The sequence below is a fragment of the Musca autumnalis genome, unplaced genomic scaffold, assembly GCF_047663935.1.
Source record: "Musca autumnalis isolate F117 unplaced genomic scaffold, ASM4766393v1 scaffold_4, whole genome shotgun sequence".
NCBI lineage: Eukaryota > Metazoa > Arthropoda > Insecta > Diptera > Muscidae > Musca > Musca autumnalis.
The window spans coordinates 250994722-251019699 of NW_027411977.1; the positions used below are offsets into that span (position 1 = coordinate 250994722).

The 24978-nt window shown below is 34.8% G+C and overlaps 2 protein-coding genes across 5 annotated transcripts in view; both read right to left on the reverse strand.

Moving 5' to 3' along the window:
* The window catches only part of CrebA (Cyclic-AMP response element binding protein A), a 220645-nt gene extending 199407 nt beyond the window's left edge, over positions 1-21238 (reverse strand). The window contains exons 1-2 of the mRNA XM_073984692.1: positions 21149-21238; positions 20858-21086 (exon numbers count right to left, since the gene is read on the reverse strand). The gene's annotated coding sequence lies outside the window, so the exon portion shown is untranslated. The remainder of the gene's footprint in view (positions 1-20857; positions 21087-21148) is intronic.
* Positions 16228-21273, reverse strand: LOC141402769 (uncharacterized). 4 transcript variants are annotated; one of them, XM_073984695.1, is made up of 5 exons: positions 21149-21273; positions 20858-21086; positions 17965-18784; positions 17515-17901; positions 16228-17448 (listed from the first exon to the last, which is right to left on the reverse strand). In XM_073984695.1, exons 3-5 carry the CDS (start codon positions 18604-18606, stop codon positions 16852-16854), a joined length of 1626 nt encoding a protein of 541 aa, XP_073840796.1. In that variant the 5' UTR covers positions 18607-18784; positions 20858-21086; positions 21149-21273; the 3' UTR covers positions 16228-16851. The 4 variants fall into 4 exon arrangements, with proteins under 4 accessions (XP_073840796.1, XP_073840795.1, XP_073840798.1 ...); XM_073984694.1 differs by having other exon boundaries at positions 17965-18797; positions 21149-21265; XM_073984697.1 differs by having other exon boundaries at positions 17965-18595; positions 21149-21242.
* Between the last annotated feature and the right edge of the window lie 3705 nt (positions 21274-24978).

Consider the following 24978-nt stretch of genomic DNA (forward strand, 5'->3'; position numbering starts at 1 on the left):
TGTGGTAAGACAAAAGATTTGTTTTTTTTTTTTTTTTTTGACCCGGTTGGAGTGACCACATGTTTTAATTTTGAATGCACTATCTGGCGGCAATGCTGTAACTAGTTATCGACAAAATTATCGACAATCATCGGTAAGGAGACATTTTCGGTCAATGAGCAACCCAAATGTACCTTTCGCTAAGACATGCGACGACAACTACTGAAGAAACTTGTGAAACAAAAATAGTTCAAAACACGATTTTTACAATTTATTTGTTCTAAAGGTCAATAGAAACATGGTATTTAATAGTTAAGATTTATGACAAACTAAAATCAAATTCCTAAATGTTTCTCCTTCGAGTTGAGCTATTATGTCCTAAGAGGTACATTGAAAAATTAGAAATCTACCGAAGTCCCACAGATCAACCATGATGCTACATTTCACAAGTGGTTAACCCAATCCCTGCGAAGAATTTTTTTTCGATTTTTTTCGTAAAAATTCTCTCATTAACTAATTTTGACCTCCTGAATCCGAAAATCACAATGAAAATGCTGTATTGTTATGCGTTCATCTGTTATTGCCCGGTACCATATGGAACCACCACAGGGACTCCTTATAAAATGATTTAAATAAAATTTATGTTTATTTTGTTTGCGTAAATCAAAGAGTTTTATTAATAAAATTAAAAATAATATAGTTTATGTACAAATGTTTTGAGTTCAAAGATTTTCAAATTAAACAAAGAGGGAAAAAAACGAATTTTACGTTTTTCAACCAATTTGGTTGGCTGAAAATGTGATATTTTTCGAAACGTGGATAAATTCACAAGGCCACATGGCACTTTGTACGTGAACGTTGTATGCAATTTTAGTTTTGACATCTTTTTGTTCAAATCGTTTTTGTTTAAATAAGAAATGACCTTCCTTGCTGCAATCCCCAAAGCTTGCGTCTGGAAAATAGGCTTCGAGGCATGAAATGCAGACTTTGATTTGGATTGGTCCTTCAAGTTTGGCACATTTTACGGAATATTTATTTATTTCTTTACTTCGATGGAACCTCCGATATGTTGGAATTTTCGACTTTGGGCATTTCTTCGCCGATTCCTTCTTCCAACATTGGACTAAAAATGCGTCTTTAGAAAATTTTTGTGAAAATGCACCTTTGGACCCATACAAATTACTATGGAAACAAAGATCGCGCTGGTGGCACGGGTTAACAATATTCGATCCTCATAAAATTTCATATAAAGTTTTCGGATCAAATAGAAACAAAAATGTTGTAATTTTTTTGGGCCGGCCTACTGTACATAAACTTGAACGATTTCTTCCTCTTTACAATCCTTGTCACTCAAAGAGTCTAAAATGTCTTGTATATCATATTGTGTCATACTTAAAATAAACCATAATAAATAACAAGTAAAAAAGCGTTAAGTTCGGCCGGGCCGAGCTTTTCATACCCTCCACCATAAAATATTCTGAACTAAAATGGAATAATTAGTTTTCATTCTTGTCCCCAACTTTAAGTGGGTACGTTAAAATGTCAGATAATGTACATAAAATGTTTCATTCGTAGGCCCTTTTTTATGGTGCCTATATCTAACTATGTATGTTGACAATTTTTGGTGGGCTAGAAATTGGGAGGTACCGTTATATAGGGGTTATAATAAAACATGGACCTATTTTGACAGTTTTTGATGGGAGCCTTAATGTCAAATAACTCCTAATTCGGTTAAAAATTGTAGCTAGAATCCTCAAAATACCGAAAATCGGTACATAACGTGGAAACTTCAAATGTCATTAACAGCTAGTTCGGAGGTATGCGGGCTATACGAAAATATGAACTTAAATGAACAATTTTTGTTGGCTTTTAAATTTCAAATTACAGAAAGTTCGTCCAAAAAATAAAGCTAAGGTACGGAAAATCGGGAGGTTTGTTTTGGGGCTATACCAAAACATGGACCTACGTTCGGTTAAACATTTTAAGTAAAATCTTCAAAGTACCGAAAATCGGGAAGTATCGTTATATTGGGGCTATGTTGAAAATTGTTGATGCAGATGTTTGGTGACCACTACAACCTTCAAATGTCAAATTACAGTTAGTTCGGTTAAAAATTTTAGCTAAAATTGCCAATTATTGAAAATTGGGAGGTACCGTTATATGGGAGCTATATCCGAACATGGACCTATGTTGACAATTTTTTATGGAGAGGTGTTGTGACCACTAAGAACTTCAAATGTCAAATTACTGCTAGTTCGGTTTAATATTGTAGTTAAAATCATCAAATTACTGAAAATCGGGAGGTACTTTTATATGGGAGCTTAATCAATACATCGACCATTCTTGACAATTTTTGGTGGAGAGGTGTGGTGACCACTAAGAATTTCAAATGTCAAATGTTCAAATTACAGATAATTCGTTTAAAACTTGTAGGTAAAATTCTCAAAATACCGAAAATCCGTTATATGGGGATACCGAAATCCGTTATACCGAGGTACCGTTATATGGGACTATACCAAAACATGGACCTACGTTCATAATTATTTCGAATATAAGTTTTTTGGTCACTAAGAACCCTAAATATCAAATTATAGCTAATTCGGTCTAGAAATGTGAAATACCTGAAATCGGTCGGTAACGTTATATGGGGGCTATTCCAAAACATGGACCTATATCCACTAGTTATATAAGTTTATTGACATTTAAGAACCCTAAATGTCAAATTATAGCTAAATCGGTCTGAAAATTTAGCTAAAAGCGTCAAAATACCGTAAAACGTGGACCTATGTCCACAAGTATTTTTATATAAGTTTATTGACACTTAAGAACCCTAAATGTCAAATTATAGCTAAATCGGTCTGAAAATGTAGCTAAAAACGTCAAAATACCGTAAATCGGGGGTACCGTTATATGGGGGCTATACCAAAACGTGGACCTATGTCCACAAATATTTTTATATAAGTTTATTGACACTTAAGAACCCTAAATGTCAAATTATAGCTAAATCGGTCTGAAAATGTAGCTAAAAACGTCAAAATACCGTAAATCGGGAGGTACCGTTATATGAGGGCTATACCAAAACGTGGACCTATGTCCACAACTTTTGTTATGTAAGTTTATTGACAATTAAGAACCCTAAATGTCAAATTATAGCTACATCGGTCGGAAAATGTAGCTAAAAACGTCAAAATACCGTAAATCGGGGGGTGCCGTTATATGGGGGCTATACCAAAACGTGGACCTATGTCCACAACTTTTGTTATGTAAGTTCATTGACAATTAAGAACCCTAAATGTCAAATTATAACTACATCAATCGAAAAATGTAGCTAAAAACGTCAAAATACCGTAAATCGAGGGGTACCGTTATATGGGGGCTATACCAAAACGTGGACCTATGTCCACAAGTTTTGTTATATAAGTTTATTTACACTTAAGAACCCTAAATGTCAAATTATTGCTAAATCGGTCTGAAAATGTAGCTAAAAACGTCAAAATACCGTAAATCGGGGGGTACCGTTATATGGGGGCTATACCAAAACGTGGACTTATGTCCACAAGTTTTGGTATATAAGTTTACTGACACTTAAGAACCCTAAGTGTCAAATTATAGCTAAATCGGTCTGAAAATGTAGCTAAAAACGTCAAAATGCCGTAAATCGGGAGTTACCGTTATATGGGGGCTATACCAAAACGTGGACCGATATAGCCCATCATCGAACTTGACCTGCCTGCAAACAAAAGACGCATTTTCCCAAAATTTCAGCGTCCTATCTCGATTTTTGTGGATGCTAGAGTGATTACCACAGACGGACGAACGTGCACAGATCGACTCAGAATTTTACCCTGATCAAGAATATATATACTTTATAGGATCGCAAATGAGTATTTCAATGCGTTACAAACGGAAAAAACAAACTTAATATACCCTCCATACTATGGTGGAGGGTATAAAAATTATTTATGTATTAACCCTTTGAACCCCGTTTTTATTCCGTAGAGATAAAAATATTTTTCATATTTATTATGATTAGTAGTCGCAAAAATAAGTCCTTTATGCAAAAAATTCTTATCAATTCCTTGCGGTTAGGGAGGTACCAAATGTTGCCTGTGGGCAACATCGGGACATTGTGGTAATAAAAATGAAAAAAGTTTGTTTCTTAAGTCTTTTTATTATCGTTATATTTTTCATTATTCATGATGTGAAAAAGCATAATCTAATGAGTTTGTTTAATTCTAGAAGAAATTTAATGGAAAATTGGTCTATATTTATCATATATAGTTCACAAATTAGCCAATATTGACGTAAATGGTAGTGTTCATTTAACCTAAAATGCTCATATTGAGATTTTTCAAAGTAGAAGCTTTTGAAAAATATTTTCTATTTTGTATGCAGACTCTAAACCTGATAATATTGACCTTCATCCAATACATAAAATTATCATCATCGATATTTGAACAGATATTCGCTTGATATCATACAAATTCCTAACATGTAATATGTACATTCACCTAAAACTGTGTCAATCTCATCTTGATTCAAGACCAATCTTCGATTAACAATATAAAAACAACATTTTTCACAACCCCGAATGTCCCAATTACCCTTTGTATTTCATTGAATACCACTAACCAGCATTTTCGACTGGCACTAATGTAACCCATTTATTACCACAATGGCCCAACGTTGCCCACAGGCAACTTCCAAATTTCAAAAATTTGTAACTACTAATTGGCACTGTAAATTGTATGTGTTTTTTTTTATTTTGTTAGATCAACATCTGAGTAAGATTTTTCAAAAAATGTTGGCTGCAATTATTCAATTCGTTTGACATTTAACGGCATTTTATAAAATCCCTAAAATATTTCATGTCAAAATTTGTACTCGACTACTTATACTTAAACAAGCATAACTTTGCCAATCTAGCTATTTATTTAAAAGTAATTTCCATTTTTTTATTCTTCTGAAATCAATCTACCGACACCCACTTTGTATTTATAAATATCTCAAACGGTGTGGAAAATACGCATACACAAACATGCAAAATTGCCCACAGGCAACATCGGGCCACAATGGGTTTATGTTTTGTTTGAAAAATATATAGAAATATGTTTAATTTTCACTTGCCACTTGTGCCAACTCATTTTTTTCACTTTTTTGTTCAATTTTTTTATACACTTTTGACTTGCTTCTAGAACTGCACCTGTAACTCGAATTCCTAAAAGAAAAACGCCAAATTTTAACAATATCAAAATATTATGTTTGTACTGTTTTTTTTTCGCTGAATCGCAAACACCGCAGTGATTGGGTTAAGTCCGATCATCAGGCTTATTAGATGTTATTTTTAGTGGCTAGACGAAGGTCACAATTGGTAACAACTATTTACAAGTAAATCATTCAATAAATGTAGACAAGATTTTTTATGGTAGTGATATCCAACAAAAAAAACGCTAGAACTTAGTTGTCGGAGACCTGGGTTCGAATCCCAGCTCATGGTGAAATTATGGCTGACTTCATAAGTGCAGTATGATAAAAGTATCGTGACTTTATATATGCAGTGTGTCTTTTTATAGACACCGTCGCGACTCCATCAATGTCATGCGACACATCACAGTGAGCAGCAATTGCCAAATTTGTGCACAACAATTGACATTTCTTTAGTTTTGTTATGCCAACTGACATTTTCGAAGAAAACGAGAAAATACATAAGACACAATTAGAAATGGTCGATTTGTGGTAATTATTTAATAAAATAAATTTATTTTCAAAAAAACCCGAATTTTACAAAAAGTAAACAAAGTTAAGAAGCAATGTGTGCGTTCAAAAATGCAGTAAAATAACATGTCTCTTCTTTGACAATATAAGTGTTGTCACACATATTTACTTCGTCTTTTTATGATGTTGCCAATGTTTGCAATGTAAATATTGCATTTATGAATTCAGCCTATTTTTGCCTTATAAGGGTTCGATTCTTAAAATATTTAATTGCATTATATTTCTATATTGATTGGTGAGGATTATCCAATTCTTACATCACTTTTTGAACAATTTCCACATGTTATTGAGCTTCTTTTACTGAAATGATAAGAACGCAGACAAAAAAAGGTTGAAGACGTTTTGTGAATGGTGATCACGTGCAGCATTTATAAAAGTTTATGGTCATGACGGTGTCGCGATAAGCACGTCGAGCACATAAAACAACACGTTTTACAGGAACACAACATTGTCACATACGCAACAAAAGTAATATTCATTGTTTGTTGCATTATTCCAGTTGTAGTTCCAAATATTCCAGACACAATGCAATCAGTTCTTCCATGTCACATCACAAATTCCCCAAGAATTCTCTTTACTCGCCCAAAAATAATCTCTAAATTGAACAAAATGCGTGCCGGGGAACAGAATGTTTGGAAATATGTATAAACCTATTATGCATTTCAATTTAGCCTGTCCGTAAGACTATGATTTATACTTCAGACGTGCATATTCATATTTGAGCAAATAAATACATACATATATGTACGATGTTGTGTAGGAGTTACAATACTTCTCACATTTGACACACTTAATTGTTTTACGATGTTGCAAAAACCTGTGTTTCCAAAAATCATTTTTGCAGAACTTAGCCAAAAAGAATAAACCGCCGAAAACACGCAAATCCATTTTCTCTCAGCAAATGTAGAAATTCTATTTTGAATTTGTACTTGGACAAGCTGTCTATTTATTCGCGATTAGCAATTGCTGAGGTCCTCTTTCCTCAGTTTCATTCGGATTTGGCATGCAAGAATAGTTTGTTCAAACCTTATCAGTTGTTTCTCTGCAAAAGGAAATAGGTAAAAGCAAAGGTACATTGAAATTGAAGCATTCGTACATGCACGTACGTTAACATACGATTGTCCAGACACGCAGTCGCACATTAGGTTGTTTGATATGTATATATACGCTAAGTATAAAATGTTTCGAAAAAATACGTTGAAATTAGAAAATTTTATATTGGAAGGTTTGCGTTAGAGACACTATTGTTTATAATTATAATATTATTTATATTATGTTATTGATTATAGTTTTTTAATTGTGGATCACCCTTATATATGCCCATGCATGCATGCATTTTTTGTAATGGCTTTTGAAATCCAGATGCTGTTAAATGCCTGCCTTATAATGTTACCAATTTGTTAACATATTTTAAAGATTTTCTTATGGCTACAAGTTCATATTGTAGGAATGAGTAAGAGATATACAACTCCTGAAAATGAAGGCATTGCTTAATTATCACATTTCTTTAACATTTCTTCCAAGCCAGAGTGATATTAACACTTTGGTTTTTATAATTATTATTCCAAAACTTGAAAAGATAACCTAAGCTAGTGCTTAGTACGAACTTGTGGGCCACCAGACTGATGGTTTTAACTCATCATATGACACCACAATAGAGTACTCAATATGACACCATGGTACAAAACTAAAGAAATACAACCCAGTTGTTGTTGTAAAAGATATGCTGATGATATCGCACCTGCTCAACAAAAGGGTCGACTCAACATTTTTATTTTTCAGTAGAGACAAAAACTGTTTACATTAATGTTAAAGGAATATTATACAAGAAACTATGCCATCATAACATTACATCTACATTACAACACTGGATTTCGATTTACTACCATTTTGTTGAAAATTCTTTGTGTTTAACCGAAAATATCGGCGGCGATAATAGCATAATGTAAGAACGATTCGAAACACTACGTGGTCGCATGTAAAAATAAATTTCTTTTATTGATACATAGTAGGACAGATCCCATCTCAAATAATGAAGTACTTACTGAAAGTCGAATGATCAGAATGATAAAATCGAGAAAAATTGCTTATTTGGGACACCTTATGAGAAATAGAAAATATAATCTCCTTTATGGGATCATAGGAACCAAAATTGAAGGGCGCCGACCGAGAGGGAGTCGAGAAATAACATGGATCAAAATTATTTAGGAGAGGACAGGGCACAAGATGAATTAAGCATTTTAAGCGGCGCCAAAAACAGAGAACTAGCTATAATTGAATGAAATGTTTTAATTTTATAACTAAATTTTTTTAATTTTTTTTGTCCGATTTTTTACAAAAAACGGTAAATTTTTTTTCGTTGAAAACTAAATTTTGACTTTGACAGTTCACATTTTTTTTTAATTATATTTTTTTTAATTCTTTTTCGCTTAAAGACAAGATTATAAGGTTCTTAAAAAGCCCACAAAAATGTACGAAGATTGTAAACAACGCAACACATGATCGTTCGTCAAACCGTAGCCAAAACTACTCTGGTTTGTCGTGCCAGGAGCCTAGGCAAGAAACATATGTAGTAGCCCTTATATATTCCTTTTTTCCCAGGGTTCCAGAGTGACTAAGCCGTTGGCCACAATTTACTTATTCTAGCTTCAATTTCAGATGATCTTGCCACTTGCCACTCACTGTCTCACTTCGTATATTCGACCAGTTCATAGATGATCAAATCAGGTGGTCTGACCCAAGATAAACGACGAGTTGCCAGGAGACGTCATTTGTCAGACCAGGTGACACGAGGGTTATATCTGGCGAACTGTGAAAATCTCCTCCATAGGCCATGCAAAACGTAGAGCTATCAATTTGCTCAGCCAGCGATACATCACTATAGTCATCGCCGTTATAATCTTCCGACTCTATAAAATCCACAATTTCCTCGGACAAATACAAAGATATGTACACTAGGGTTATGACTTTTCGACACGTTTTCTCAAAAATGATTTCCTGCATCACGGATGAATGAACTTTTGCCTATGTATACTCCACGTCAGTAGAATAGAACACCTAAATTGTTGTTAATGTTAGCTTATTTATCCCAAAACGAATGAATCTGCGTTTTTAATTTTGTGGGGATTTAAAGTCTATGATATTCCGTATCAAACACAGAAAAAATTATGTTTCTAGTTCTTCGCGAAATGATTTTCTGATCATTTTTCCGATAGTACTATGAAAAATAGGCATTTATTTTTGGTCATCAGGATAGAACAGTCACTTAATTTTCGCGAATTTTTGTCGGGCGACAAAGCAAGGCTTTCTAATCATTTTTCGCCAAAGAAAACCTATAAATTATTCCGCGGACACCGAAATAACAGCGTTAAAGGGTTTAAATTGGCAGATATTTGAAACATCTCGGAATATCAATAGGAGTCGCGCAGTTATGTCTTCTAAAATTTCCCTAAGTGTATTAAAATAACGGTTGTTTTCGTATCAGATTATCTTCCTCCAAATCAGGAGCATATTTCCAAACCTTTCAACGGCAGACTTATTCGCGGAAAACATGTTTTATTGAACAAAACATCAAGGTTTTTATAAGAAATTTTGACATTTTTCATAATTATTTTGAAAATGTTCCATCTCATCAGCATCTGAAGCACTCGATTGTATCCGTCGAGGTTGTCTGTGTCATATTCTATCTTATTGTGAACAAATATGACATAACTGCGCGATTCCTATTGATATTCCGATATGTTTCAAACATCTGCCAATTTAAACCCTTTAACGCTGTTATTTCGGTGTCCGCGGAATAATTTCTAGGTTTTCATTGGTCAAAAATGATAAGAAATCCTTGCTTTGTCGTCTGAAAGAAAATTCAGCGTTAATATCTCAAAATTTCGCGAAAATAAAGTGACTGTTCTATCCTGATGACCAAAAATAAATGCCTATTTTTCATAGTACTATCGGAAAATTGATCAGAAAATCATTTCGCGAAGAACTAGAAACATAATTTTTTCTGTGTTTGATACGGAATATCATAGACTTTAAATCCCCACAAAATTAAAAACGCAGATTCATTCGTTTTGGGATAAATAAGCTAACATTAACTACAATTTAGGTGTTCTATTCTACTGACGTGGAGTGTATACAGTATCGGCCAAAACTAAAGCACCCCCTCAGTAAATTTTTTTTAAATGATAATTTTTTTATGAAAACTAAATTATAAATTTATTTTTTATTTTTCTTTTTATTTATTTATATCTTTATAATTGAAAAATACAAAAATAAAGGAGATCAGAATTTAATAAACAAAAGTTAAAATTCAAAAAACATTTTAGGTCGCAAATATAAGCGGACAAAACTAAAGCACCCCCCCCATTTGAGGTACAGCAAAAACTATGGAAATCAATATTTCGTTGCTTATCCTCTATTCTGGATGACACAATCACATCTTTTAGGCATAAAGGATACTAAATTATTAATTATTGCAGGGGAAATAATCGGTTTTCGGAAAATTTAGCTTAAATCCTCAAAACACTGAACATCGGAAGGTACCGTTATATGGAGGCTATACCCAAACGTGGACCCAGGTCCACGATTTTTGGTGGATATGTTTTGTGACCACTAAGAACCCTAAGTACCAAATTACAGCTAATTTAGTAGGAAAATGTGGCTTAAATATCCGAAATACCGAAGATCGGAAGGTACCGCTATAAGGGGGCTATACCAAAACATTAGCCGATATTGTTCATATTCATCCAAAAATGATGCTACAGAATCCACTCGTCAAATACAATACGCTAACGTTTAAAAATTAGCAAAAGAACGAATTGCAGAAGAACGATAGACGCCGGCTTATTCAGTCGACGACCAGCAAAAAAAAAACCTTTCATATCGGCTTAAAATGAAGGAGCCAGACTGGCATTCGCCAAGACCCATTTGAACTGTTTTCCGATGAATCTATGTTTAATTTAAAGTATTCATATGGTAAAAGGCTTGGACCAAATGGGCAACCGTGAAATCCTAAATATTGCAAAGACGCTGTAAAACATGGGTCTTTGCGCCATCTATTCCTTGGCCTGCCAATTCTGCATGCACCGCCAAGCGGTCCGTATTTATACGCCTTTTTAGCGGGTTCATCATCGCATCTCGCTGCATCTCGATACGTTTAACAATATTGATGTTGTTGTATAGCAGATACAGCTCGTGGTTCATGCGACCTCGATATTCACAGTCGGTCCGAGCTCAATGGACGCAGTGCGCGTCGACACTATCAACTTGGTCTTCTCACCGTTTACCGCCAGACCCACTTTAGCAGATTCTCCTTCGACCTTCATAAAGGTATCAGTTACTTCTTTTACTGATCGGCCTATGATGTCTATATCATCAGCATAAGCAAGTAACATGTGACTATTGGTGTAAATTGTGCCACTTCTTTTGACGTTTGCCTCTCGTATAACCTTTTCCAGCAGGATGTTGGGGAGATCACACGAAAGGCTGTCTCCTTGTCTGAAACCTCTTTTGGTACCAAACTCTTCGGAGAGGTTATTCCTATTTTAACTGAGGACCTCGTGTCAGTTAAAGTCATTTTACAAAGCCAGATGAGCTTTGCAGGGATACCAAATTCAGACATGGCTTTGAATACCTTTGGACGCAGCGCGCTGTCGAAGGCTGCTTTATAATCGACAAAAAGGTGGTAGGTGTCGACCTGCATCTCTTGGGGCTTCTCCAGGATTTGCCGCAGGGTAAATAGCTGGTCAATGGTGGACTTGCCAGGTCTAAAGCCGCATTGGTATGGTCCAATTATCTCGTTGACCATAGACTTTAGTCGTTCGCACAATATCCCTGATACGATCTTGTAGGCAATAGGGAGTAGACTTATGCCCCTATAGTTAGAGCATACAGTCTTATCTCCCTTCTTGTGGACGGGGCACAGGATACTCAGGTTCCAATCGTCGGGTACTCGTTCTTCCTGCCAGATGGTGCTAACTAGCTGATGAATACACCTTAACAGCGTGTCGCCTCCGGTTTTGAACAGCTCGGCTGGTAAGCCATCGTCTCCTGCTGCCTTATTATTCTTCAGCCGATTTATTGCTGTCTTTACCTCATCTTGGCTGGGCGGTATACATTCAATACCATCTTCTGGGATTGGGACTGTGGTATCTTCGTCGTTTTCGCAGCTATTGGATACCAAAAGTTTTGAAAAATGTTCTTTCCATATCCTGAGTACACTATCTGTATCAGTTACTAAATTACCTTGCTGGTCTCTACAGGAGGATGTGCCTGTACCAAAGCCATCAGTTTGATGCTTGACTCTTTGGTAGAATTTTCGGACTTCATTCTGGCTCCTGTACATCTCGATTTTTTCACACTCCCGATTTTTCATCTCTATATTTTTCCTGCGGAAAAGACGTTTCTCCTCTGTCCTTTTCTCCCTGTATCTTTCTCGTGCGCTACTCGTTGCCACGAATTGTAAAGTAGAACTATATGCCGCATTTTTCTCTTCGGTGGCAGCACGACACTCCTGATCATACCATGGATTCCTTGGGGGAGGTCTCCGGTATCCAAGTATGGATTTTGCGGCTGTTTGCATGGAGTGGGCAAGGCTTTGCCATTGCGCTGATATGTTATCGGGATGAGGAGTGCTTTGATTAAGCAATTGGGCTAGTTGAGTGGAATATGCTGTGGCTATCTGTTGTGATTGCAGCTTACCGATGTCTAACTTTCGTGTTGTGTCTGTTCGTACTTTATTTGTTACGTTTAAGCGGGTGCGTGCCTTTGCTGCAACAAGGTAGTGGTCCGAATCAATGTTTGCGCCTCGGAACGATCGTACATCCAACACGCTTGATGAATGTCTTCCATCTATCACAACATGATCAATTTGACTTCTTGTTTTCTGATCTGGAGACAGCCAGGTGCCCTTATAAATATCGGGATGATTAAATCTGGTACTGCTAATTACCATGTTTTTTGCAGCTGCAAAGTCTATCAGCCTCATACCATTGTCAGATGTTAGTTCTTGAATCTGATTAATATCTCGACCTCATGCCTCCAGTACCATTTCTGTCCATAAAAATACCTCCAGGTCAATATAAAACACCTTCTACATTTTGAGTCAACTTTTTTGTACACGGGGGCAAATTCTTTATATTTCGACCTGGTGATGAAGTACATTTTTTCAAGTCTATTAACTTCAATATTGATTTAAATCCACGAAAAATACTCGGTTTCACTACTCCAAAAACAATTCCAAACTTTTTTTGCAAAATTTCTACGAAAAATTTCATTTTCCTGGAAGTTACTGCTTTCCTAAAATTTGCCTATATGAATTGGTATACCGGTATCAATGGTATATATCTGAGGGGTTTGTATAGATTTATCTGTGTTAAGACTTCTTTCAACATCTGTTTAAGACCTCTGAGAGATCTGCTTAATAATTCCTATAACTATTTGATCATCCTCTGCAGGAGATGTAGTTCCATACACCTCCTTCCATCCTATCCATCTCAATTTTTCGATATTGTACTGTCCCTATGTTTATTTGTAGACCTTATTGGATCCACAGTTTTCCACAATAAAATTGGTATAAACTTCGGGTCATAATTTGTGTTTTCTTAAAAGTTTTGTCATGTCTTGTTTTCGGCATACTTGTCTATCAAATGTAAACATAGGTGGGGAAAAATGTACCCCTCATGAACGCTTTTCGTCCCATTCTTCTGATTAAACAAGTAAAAAAGTGTCAGTCGGCTTTGCCGACAGATATATACCCTCAACCAATGTGAAGCGAAATGTATTTAAGGTCTCTTCAGAATTTTGTGGCCCTTTTTGGGCATTTGAACTTGCCGACAAAAATGTGGATTAGGAATTAACTGCACTAATACACAAATGTTGAACTTTTGTAGGTCAGGTACCCTTAGGGAGGATCGATATGGGTCATTTTAGAAGTTAAACTAAATTTTGATAAAATATTAGGAGATCCAAAGTTTGGATCAAATTGGTTGCCCCATTCAAGTGATACCGTCCTAGCATTTTAGTGACATTTTTTTAAACATTGGGGAGAAGTACCGAAAGTTGTGGACCGGTATTGCCCATGAAACTAAGTTTGGATATAATATGACCAAGACCAAATGTTGTACCAAATCGGTTGAACAGTTCGAGAGTTATCGTGCTCTCCGACCGCCACATATGGTGACATAGGGTTTTTTTACAACTTTCGGGCTGTTTTTCCAAGAAATATGGAATTGCCCCTGAAAAAACTTTTACCGTCGTAATGGAGGTAACGAATGCAAATCGCTTCAACAAAAATCAAAGTGACTCGAGAGCAGGTCTTCAAGTCATCTTATCCGAAATTTTGTGTGAGAGCTACCAGAAGGAGTAGACAAATATAGTCCACATTCGAACCTGATATATATTTGGTAGATATATTAGGATGTGCAAAGTATATATTATATTAGGATGTGCAAAGTATATATTAAGAGTTATCGTGCGTAAAACTTTTCCGAACATTTTTTAAGTTTTGTGGGGGAGGTACCTGAAAGAGTGGACCGATGTAGCCCATCTTCGGATTTAAACTATCGGGTATGTGATGGAAAACGATTCGATTCGTTTTGCCATAAATCGAAATCGTATATCTCTAATTTTGGTGAATATTTTAATGAAATTGAAAATGAATTTTAAATATATTATTTAAATAATGGTCTTTTGCGAAGCAAAACTATATATATCATAAACGGCACCCCGATTATATACCATTTCGATTCTGCAAATCGAGTCGATTCGGTTTTCATCACATACCCGTATGTTTTGATAAAATATTACGAAGACCAAATTTTTGACCGAATCGACAGATCCGTTCGAGAGTTATCTCGCGCTCCAACCACTACACAAGGTGTCATATGGGCTTTTGCAACTTTCCGGCCATTTTCTCAGGAAGTATGGACTTACCCCTAATGAAACTTGTACCGTCGTATGGGGGGAAGTGAATACAAGTTGTTGCAACAAAAATCAAAGCGATTCGAGAGCAAGTCCTAAACTGAACTTATCCGAATTTTTGTGTGGGAGGTACCCGAAGGAGTTGTCCGATTGAGTCCATATTGGAACCACATCTAAATCTGGTAGACATTGCACGATGTGCAAAGTATGGACCAAATCGGTTACTCCCTTCAAGAGTTATCATGCCCACAAAATTTCCGAACATTTTGGAACTTTTGTGGGGGAGGTACCGGAAGGAGTGGACCGATATAGGTCATCTTCGAACTTAAACTAAGTTTGGACAAATTATTACGAAATCCGAAATTTGAACCGAATCATCCGTTCGAGAGTTATCTTGCGCTCCAACCACTACACACGGTGTCATAGGGTTTTTTGTAACTTTCAGGCTATTTTCTTAGGAAGTATGGACTTGTCCCTAATGAGGACAGCGAATACAACTGGCGTAAACAAAAATCAAAGCTATTCGAGACCAGGTCCTAAACTGAACTTTTCCGAAATTTTGTGTGGGAGTTACCCGAAGAAGTGGACCGATTGAGTCCATATTGGAACCTCATCTAAGTTTGGTAGAAATTACACGATGTACAAAGTATGGACCAAATCGGTTATTCCCTACAAGAGTTATCGTGCGCACAAATTTTGCGACAATTTTTGAACATTTGTGGGGGTGGTACCTGAAGGAGTGGACCTATATGGCCCATCTTCGAACTTAAATCGAATCTGGACAAAATATTTCGATACCCAAAATTTGAACCGAATCGATTGATCCGTTCGAGAGTTATCGTGCGCACCAGCCTGCCAGACAGACAGACAGACGGACGGACATTGCTAGATCTACTCAAAATTGTCTGAAACGGATATCGTACAAACATACTTGGGGTCTAAAACCATTATTTCGATGGGGCACATTTTTGGTCGTATCAAAGTGTAAATACCCTCTTTAGCCTAAAGGCTGAGGGTATAAAAATCTATATAAAAAATTCGTAAAAAATTAACTAATAGATATCCATACTACGGAGTAGCAAATGTTTTGAGCAGGCTAAAACATGTCTTCCTCCTATATTTCACAAAGTTTAGTAACATAAGTATTAATAACTGAATAATCATTTTTAAATCTCAGGTTCAATAAAGAATCGCATTACAAAAATACTTATATTTCAAAAGATAAAATATGAAATAGGTATCTCTGTGTTGCAAATGTTTTGAGCAAAGTTGAATTTTTTCAACTTTAACTTGTATACGCTCGACATATATCGGTAAGTATTCATAAGAATACATGTGTTCTACTTTTTTGACCACAAACCCTTTGGGTTACGGATGTATTCAGGCAGGACACTTAGATATTTTATGGATCTAAGATGCAATATAACACAAAAATTTTCGTAGTATATCATTTTTCATCATATAAAAAATATAAAATACGCCTACGATTACGCCAACCGTAATAAGGGTGATTTTTTGCAATATATTTTCATAAATAAATCTGAGCAATTGAGATTTTTCTAAGGAATTCATTTTTTATTTCAAAATATTTCAAATATTTTTGTGTATATAAAGATTAATTCAAAGTTTTTTTTTTTTTTTTTGTATAAACTTATGATCTACCTTAATAAAAATAGTATAAATGTATATTTCAAGAGCGACAAATGAAAAGCTTGACTAGCTTATATTATATGCTTATAACAATAAACATACAACTTTATCTCTTGAAGTGGTCTTTGGTGGGTAAATAAATCTGAGTTGAATTCAAGAACTACAACACATCTTCTAATTGCAAATAAAAAACGAATGGGAGATATATAAAAATGAAACAAAAAATCTTTGGAAATTCATGGTTAACCTAAGTAGATAAGCAACATTTCAAATGTTTTAAATATAAAATAGTTGTTAAAAAAGTAGCCTTCGTGAGGCATTATTTTAATTTTAAATTAGTTAAATATCTTTGGATTTCAGTTTTGGTATCTTAAAAAGGTATTCTTTGGATATCTTTTCGGAGTTAAAATATAAATAATAGGATTTATGTAAATGGCAAGTATAAATTCATAAAAAAACTATTAAGCAAATATAGATTATGACTTAAAATATGGCACCTTAATGTTCAAACTAAATGGGATTCTGTTTTCATTTCTGTTTCAAGTACAAAGAAACAATTTTCTCCAAAATATCATCTACTGTTTGATTTTCTTCCTTAAACTTTTGCATAATCTTAGAAGGTACAATCCAGTTGAGGAATTCGTCGACGTTCAGACGCATCCTTTCCAGATGTGTCAATTTCATATCTTCGAAAGCTTTTCTGTTGGCTAATTTGAGTGCATCTATTAAGACATTGTCTATAAGACGTTTCTCGAAGCCTAATTGCTGTAACTTTTGCTCTGACGATATTTTCTTTAACAAAATTGCCATCAGGAAGCGAATGTGTGACAATGTTTGGGTTTCGTTTTCTTCAGATGTCTGTTCTGCTGCGCTATTGGCGTATTTTTTACACTCACGCTGATGGGATTCCAAGTCTAGTTTGATTTTAAAAAAGTCACGACAACCCACGCACATATAGGGATTTGACTGCTGATGTATTTTTTTCATGTGGGTCTTTAAGTGTGCAAGCTGGGAGAAAGCCGTTTCGTCATCTTTGCACAGCAAACACTTGAATGGCTTTTCCCCTGTGTGCTTGCGAACATGTAGTTTCAATACGCTGGAATGGGCAAAAGTCTGGCAACAAATCTAAAGGGAATATAACGCTCACTTAGACGCTGAAACCATATTGTCATTATATTATTTTATACTAACCCTGCATGGAAATGGCCTCTCTCCTGTATGCATTCGCATATGCACATTATATTGAGACTTCTGAGAGAACATGGAATTGCAGATTTCACAAACATGGGCTTTGATATTCGTATGGGTTTTCATGTGGGCCTCCAAATCTTCCTCTTCAATTGGATTTTTGCAAATGTCACAATCCATTAACTTATAATGCATTCTATATATATGAGCCCTCAATAACACATCATTTGCAAAATGTTCTCTACATATTTCACAGAAACAGTCAGGCGTCTCCTCGTGTCCCTGCATATGCGCCTTCAGATTTGCTTGCGTAGAAAAGCGTGCGGAACACTTTTCACATTTATACTGCTTCGGTGCATCTTGGTGATGGCTAACCTTATGTTGGTTCAACTGCAAATGAAATTGAAATTAGTATCTCGCTCTTATTCAGCTTGAGGCGACTCTCTATCTTACCTGTCCTCCCCTTGCGAAGCGTTTATCACATAAAGAGCAGGCGTAAGGCTTTTCGCCAGTATGAACTCGCATGTGCAAACGTAGTCTTTCCTTTAAAGCAAACTTCTTGGGACATTCCTTGCATGCAAATTCCTTCTGTTTGTTATGTGCAGAAATTATGTGATTTTTCAAGTTTACTTCCTGTCTAAAACCATTGCCACAAATGGAACATTTGTAAGGCCTTTCATTGGTATGGATTAACTTGTGTCTGATTAGATCCGAATTGCCACGGAACTCCTTACTACAGACGTTGCACTGGTAAGTTTTTCTGGTGCGTTTAGTAGGGATTCCTTCAGTTTTGTTAAGATTTTGACTGGTATTTTTCTGCCGCTTCCGTCCATTTGGCTGTAAGCTTTGAGCGTCTGAACACTGACTGCTTTCTTCGTCACTTATTATTACCTTTTTGATATTAACTATCTCTACTCCATCGGACTCTTCTTCATCATCTGTTATACAAAGTTCCTCCAAAATAGCTTCCTCTTCGTCTTCGTTGAGATTTGAGAAGTGTTTTTGATTTGCAGGCGGCGATGAGAGTGATATACCACTGTCCGTCAATACTGACAAGGCATCTTCTTTTGAAAAGGATCGTCGGCTACGTACCATATTTAAAATAAATTCACTGCTAACTTTGTCGTTTTAATAAGATTCAGGCCCAGCCCATTCACCGTTTGAATCAACCAATATCTTCAATCTTTGTTAGTTTAGATTTTTTATGAAATTGTCAAATACTAAAGGATTTTGTAATAACTATAAACCAACACCATCCTAATAAGAGAGATTGCTGTAAAAGTTCACTTAAAATTTAAAAAAATGTATGCGTTAGAACAGGCAGTAGCTAGGAGCAGGTAGTAAGCAGGTAGTAGTAGTATAGTAGTAGTAATATTCATAGATTTTTTTGTTTCGGAACCACTAACAACACACACTTATATACAACACAAATGGACTGCTGAAAAGCTGAGAGGCAAATGTGTCCAATTACAATGTCATCTATTCTAAATGTCGATTATTATGATTTTTGAAACTTCGTGTTTGGTTGATAAAAGTTTTATCTCTTTTCTTCTCGTGTTTTTTATTTCAAAGCAGTTGTGTCAACAACAACTTCGTACATATGCCGATAACTCACACTATGGAGTTTAGAATAAAATATTTTCTCACTGCCGGGGTATTTCATTTTCTTATGTTATCAGAGTAATTTCAATAAAATTTAAACAAGGTTCGCTAAAGTCAATAAAACCGAATGACAGTTACAAATAGAGTTTGCTTCCTTAGTCTTTTGTTTGTAGATAAGAGAATGTTTGTTCTACAAACACTTGCGGTACAATAATAACACTCACCCATCTAATGAAAGAGGAATATAGACGTGTACCTACCTTTGTAAGTTTTTCTTTTATACCGCGGCCTAAATATTGTCAACGATAAGAACTGAAGAACGTTATCAAGGTTTGAGGTGATAACAAGCACTGTTTTGTCCGATTCAGTTGTCAGATATTCTTCAACTCAATAAACCCACCACAATTAAACATTTGCAACGGTTTGCATTATTTCAGTTGCTGTTCTTTTTAGCTATTGGTCGGTTGCGATATGGTCTGTGTCGAAACTGATTTCATTATAGCCTCTATTTACATATGCCAAAGTAAAATACTGAACGAAATTCAAAATGAGAACACCAAATAAAAGAACCAGAGCTCACAGCAGCGCTGTCACAAAACAAAGCAAGAAGGGGAAGATATTGTAAAGCAAATGTGTTTATATTTGACAGAGGGGTTGCGAAGTGATGAAGTACTGTATATTAGTTAAAAATAAGCGACAAATTCAAAGGAACCAATCACCGTAATATGCATATGTATGCAGTTTATGTTTTGTTACAAAAAAACCAGAAGAAAAGTGAACAAAATGTGTTGAACAAGCAAGAAGGCATGCGGGCAGGCAGACAGGCATGATGGTAAATTAAAGTACTATGGAGTTCTATGCAATGCACAAATTAACTGCGAGAAGAAGAAATAAGAGCAAATCAGAGAACAGCAAAAGTACACATGCACTGCAGATGTTCGTTTCGTTGCATGCGAGAACATATAGTACTGTTATTCATTTAGCTTACATACAGTTTGTCTATAGATATTTTCAAAATAAAAGTAATTTTGAAACATCTGTACGCTTTTAAGGAATTTAAAAACAAATTATTTAAAATATCAGCTCGAAAATTGCAAGAACCAAAAAGAAGATTATGCATATCAGTGTCGCATACATTTTTTAAATGAAATCAATCGTATTTTTAGGTTCGAAAATATTTACTTTACAAACTGTATGTATACATAACATTAATGACATTGAACCCTATATTGGAAGATAATCGACACTCCTTCAACGGCACACACCACATGATCAATATTCACATTTAAACGCATGAACTTTTTAATTGTGAAAAATTGAACTATGTAAGTGGTTGACTATGTGTACACGGTCTGTTAAACCCTCACCCAGAAAGGCCATCAGCTGTGAAAAATTACGTTTCTTCCGTTAATCAATTGGAAGAACCGCGTGTTGACAACTTTCAATATGTATTGGACTACTGTGTTATAAGCATTATAATGAACATTTGTTTCCCTTGTTCCTATGACGAAAATGACAATTTACATCTCTGCGACTGAGGTTTGTGGCCTCAGTCTTTTGTTTAGAAAGGTTTGGGGTTAGAAGGAAGTACAGAAGTAAAGATACAATAATAATACAATGTTCAAGAAAAATCCGCATACATATTCCAAAAAAATCACCACATTAAACTAATCTAAGAAGGCATGCTAAGGAAAACAAATAACTTTTTACCACAGTATGAAAAATAAATTGACGACGGACTTACCTTATTTAGCTGCATCATTTCGCCAGTTTATAAGGACAATCTCGGCACAAAATCCTCCTCCATTTGCTGTGGCAATTATTCGCAACTAAACTCCAATCCAGTTGCTAAAAGACATGATTGCTCAAGTTCAATGGTATAACACAAGGGGAACACAAGGGGGAGGGGGTTACAGGGTTGGTTTACTCTTGCTTTCGAATTCACCCCTCGCAACTTCAGCTGTTGAGAACGACTAATAAGCAAAAAAAACCAACTGTGTTTATATTTGTAGTTTTTTAGAATATACACACTAACCGTTTAGTTCTTCGAAGAATTCTAATTAATCAATAAATTAAATAAATTAATTTCAATCAACCAACTAAACCAACCCGAAACATTACACACAATCAGAAGATTTCTCGACTAGGGATCACAAGCCTGAGTTGTAGTGTATAATCTAGAGTTGTGTAGTTCCAGAACAAACAAAGAACTATTCCGGACAAGGAACTATTGGAACTATATCGGCTCTTTCATTTGTTTAGTTCCAGCCGTGCATATAATTCCATTCATTTATACAATTCATTTTCTTTATTTAATCGCACACGCACTTCGATATTTATGGACTTTTAGACTACGCTGGATTTAGCAATTATCTGGCTTTATTTGACATATGTTGTATGAAAATGACAACTTAAATCCACTGGATTTGCTAAATCCAGCATAGTCTAAATCAGGCATTTATTTCAATAAACGTAATCACATCCTCGTTACATCGCTGCAATTTATTTACTTTTATGTCAATTCATCCACCAAAAGATGAAAACAAAACGAAAGATTCGTTAAACTACTTCCTTTTGGCAAAAGGAACTAGAAAGATCGATCCGCTCCAGGAACCAGATTGCCCAACTTTACACGATTCTGAGTTGTAGTGTGTAAACGGTTTTTAATAAAATAAATGAAGAATTCGCAAATACTTTAAAATACTTTTACATATAACTGGATTTAATAAATGCACTGGACTGTAATGCTTGGTTTACATTTACGAAATCCACTCGATTTCAACTGTCATTTCCTTTGCACATACGCCAAACGCAAACTCATCTAAAATACATTGGATTTCATTTGACGTTTAAGCAATGGAATTAACAGTTGAAATCGAGTGGATTTCTTCTTGATTTACCTTACGAAATCCACTCGATTTCAACTGTCAATTCCTTTGCGTATACGTCAAATGAAAACTCGCCTGAAATCTACTGGATTTCATTTGACGTTTAAGCAAAGGAATTGACAGTTGAAATCGAGTGGATTACGTAAATGTAAACTTATGTTAGGTTTACATTTACGAAATCCTCTCGATTTTAACTGTGAGTTTCATTGCTCATGTCATGTTCACACGAGCGTTTCAATTACGATGTTCGCCTGTCGAACGACGTACACGAATTAACCCGTTTCCACGACACTATTCGTAATTAACAGAAACATAAACAAAATTTCCTTCCTTTTCCATTCATCTTTTTCCCTTTTTCTAAAAATTTTTGTGTTTTCAACAAATTTTTCTATTTTGAATTTAGACATGTCATAATTAATTTATTTCGATAAATGCTCTCATTTGTTAGAGATGGGACATATTGTATCGTTGTTCGGAGAGTATTTCTACTTGAACAAAGTAGAAAAATCGTCGTTCGTTCTTAGAATTTTGTATGGGGAATCAAGTAATTTATTCGTATTTGAGGGTCGAACAACGAATAGAGAACGAACGACGTACCGTGGAAACGGGGTATTAAGCGTCAAATAAAATCTTATCTGAAATCCATTTCTAGTTTGTTTGTGTTCTATTTTGGTTGTTGTCTATTTGTGGTTGTTGTTTCCAACGCGTGACGCGACGCACAACGGACCGTATGTGCCGGGGCAATTAGTGTGCGGCACGTCGTTCGGAATTGGAGGAGGTTACATGTCAATGATATGAAGAAGTTTTTATGGGAAATATTTTTTTTCTGATGAATATTTTTTTTTCAAAGAATGTATATCCCTAAGTCGATGGTCAGACTAGGACGATTTCAACATGGCGACGTCAAGTTTATAGGCGAGGGGTATGAAGTAGTGAAACCCATGTACATGGTTTTCTGTGTTATTCGTTGCAAGATTTTTTTCTCCCATTTTCTTTCATTTTTATTTTCTCAAGCAAACGTTAACAGCAAACAAGCATAAAAAGATTTTAAAAGCATTAAATTTATGAAATAGTGAAAATTTAACTATTAATATTTGGTGTGTCTTTTTACTTAATAAATGTTGCTGAAACAATTTTTTCAGCAACTTTTCCTTTATAAAACTGTCAAAATTCGAAACGTTTGTGACAGTCTAAGTTGAGCGGACATGGTACTGTGGTTTTGGCTGCGGCTTAGCTCGCCGGAATGGGGAGGTTCTTCTTCCCCTGAACTGTACATATAAATTTGTGTACCATGGGTTTTGGTTATAAACGGGATATTAGATTTTTAGCAAATCAAAAAAAAGGCAAAAATGACAAAAATAATGAAACGGATGTATTTCGATACAATAAACTTTGTTAATTCAATCTAAAATGAACATCGTGATTTCCATTCTATTTCTTTGAGGTTATGGTGTTTTACCTCGATGGCTTTTTGCCCACCCCATATGACATTTTGCAGTCATCCGTGGTATTTTCATGCCATCATCTTTTTGAAAATACCCCAATATCAACTTACCACATATCAAACAAACATTCAACCCATTTTGAAGTTAGATTTTAAAACATATCGTTATATACAGAAAGAAAAAGATCAAAATATTTTAATTGTTAAACTAATTTTGTATTGCATTTTAATTTTTTTAATAATTTCTATAAAAGTTTTGTTTTTGTTTTTTTATGGTTCAATATAACTATAATTTTTTTTATAATTGTGGAATACTTAAACTTATGTTCGTTTTGTTTTATATATAACTATGGGAAATATATTTAATTACAACAATTTCTAAATTTTCTGAAAATCATATAGTTTTTATATTTTGCCTTTTTTTACGTATAATTATGGGGTCTTAATCGCCTGCAAACTTATTTTTTTAGGTTACGATTTTTTTTTACGTTTTCATGTATTTTTAGAAGTTGTTGCAAGTACAAGGTTGGTTTAAATTACTTATAATTATTTTTTTTAGTGCATCATTACTTGTCGATTTTACATTTCTCCATAGTTAGGTTCTCATTTTTTTTGATTTACAGGGTGATGTAATTTTACACGTGTAGGTTTTATGAATTATTTTTAGGTTAGGTTTACGAAATATTTTAATTACATAATTTTTTTACATATTTTAATGATTTTTCAACCTTTTTTAGTTAGTTTTATGCTTTTTAGAAATTCTAGGATTTTTGTAGGGAACACCCTAATGTTCTCATAACAAAATGAATTACTTTATGCCTTAAGTTATGCAATATGTTGTAATTAAATTTCCAAACACTTTATATTTCATGAAAGTTAATGAAAATAAATCACGTGTAATGAAGGGAAACTTATCAAGATGGAGCTCAATAATTATTTCTTGTTTTGTTAAAATTATTTGATATGTAGATGGAACTAACTGCATTTATAGTTATGGCACTTTTGTTGATTCTAGATGGCACTTGTTGCTTAACTTATTTTTGGTGACAGTACTCACTCATTATATATTTCAACTTTGGGCATTTCTTCCATGACCAGGTTATGTCTGTATGGTCGAATTTTTGGGTGTCTTGTAATACCATAAGTTGGGGGCTCGGAATATGTGGCTTCTTCTTCAAAATGTGTTTGTCGGTATTTGACGATTACCGCGGTTTAAAAGTCGTCAAATGGCCAGTATGATATCTTCTTTTTATGAAGATAATGTGTTTTCCACAATATTCTATGGAATAGAATGATAATGTGATCCAATTATATAAGTAAAAAAAAAATCACAATTTTAACTCAATATTGTGACAAATTGCTTACCCGAGCAAAAATATAAAGGTGAGAATTAAGGAAAATATCCGCAATATTATGAACTTATTAATTAGTGATACTAAAAGAAAAAAATGTAGTTTTATAGTATTCACTATATTACTGGACTTTTAATTCACCTTTTAAATTATGACTTATAATTTTATAGCTATTAAATGT

Excerpts from the sequence above, each read along its gene's own strand:
- LOC141402769 (XM_073984695.1), bottom strand. The coding sequence starts at position 18,606 with ATGGTACGTAGCCGACGATCCTTTTCAAAAGAAGATGCCTTGTCAGTA. Across the intron at positions 17,902-17,964 it reads GCTTCGCAAGGGGAGGACAG|TTGAACCAACATAAGGTTAG; the intron begins GTAAGATAGAGA and ends TTTCATTTGCAG. Across the intron at positions 17,449-17,514 it reads AGAGGCCATTTCCATGCAGG|ATTTGTTGCCAGACTTTTGC; the intron begins GTTAGTATAAAA and ends TATTCCCTTTAG.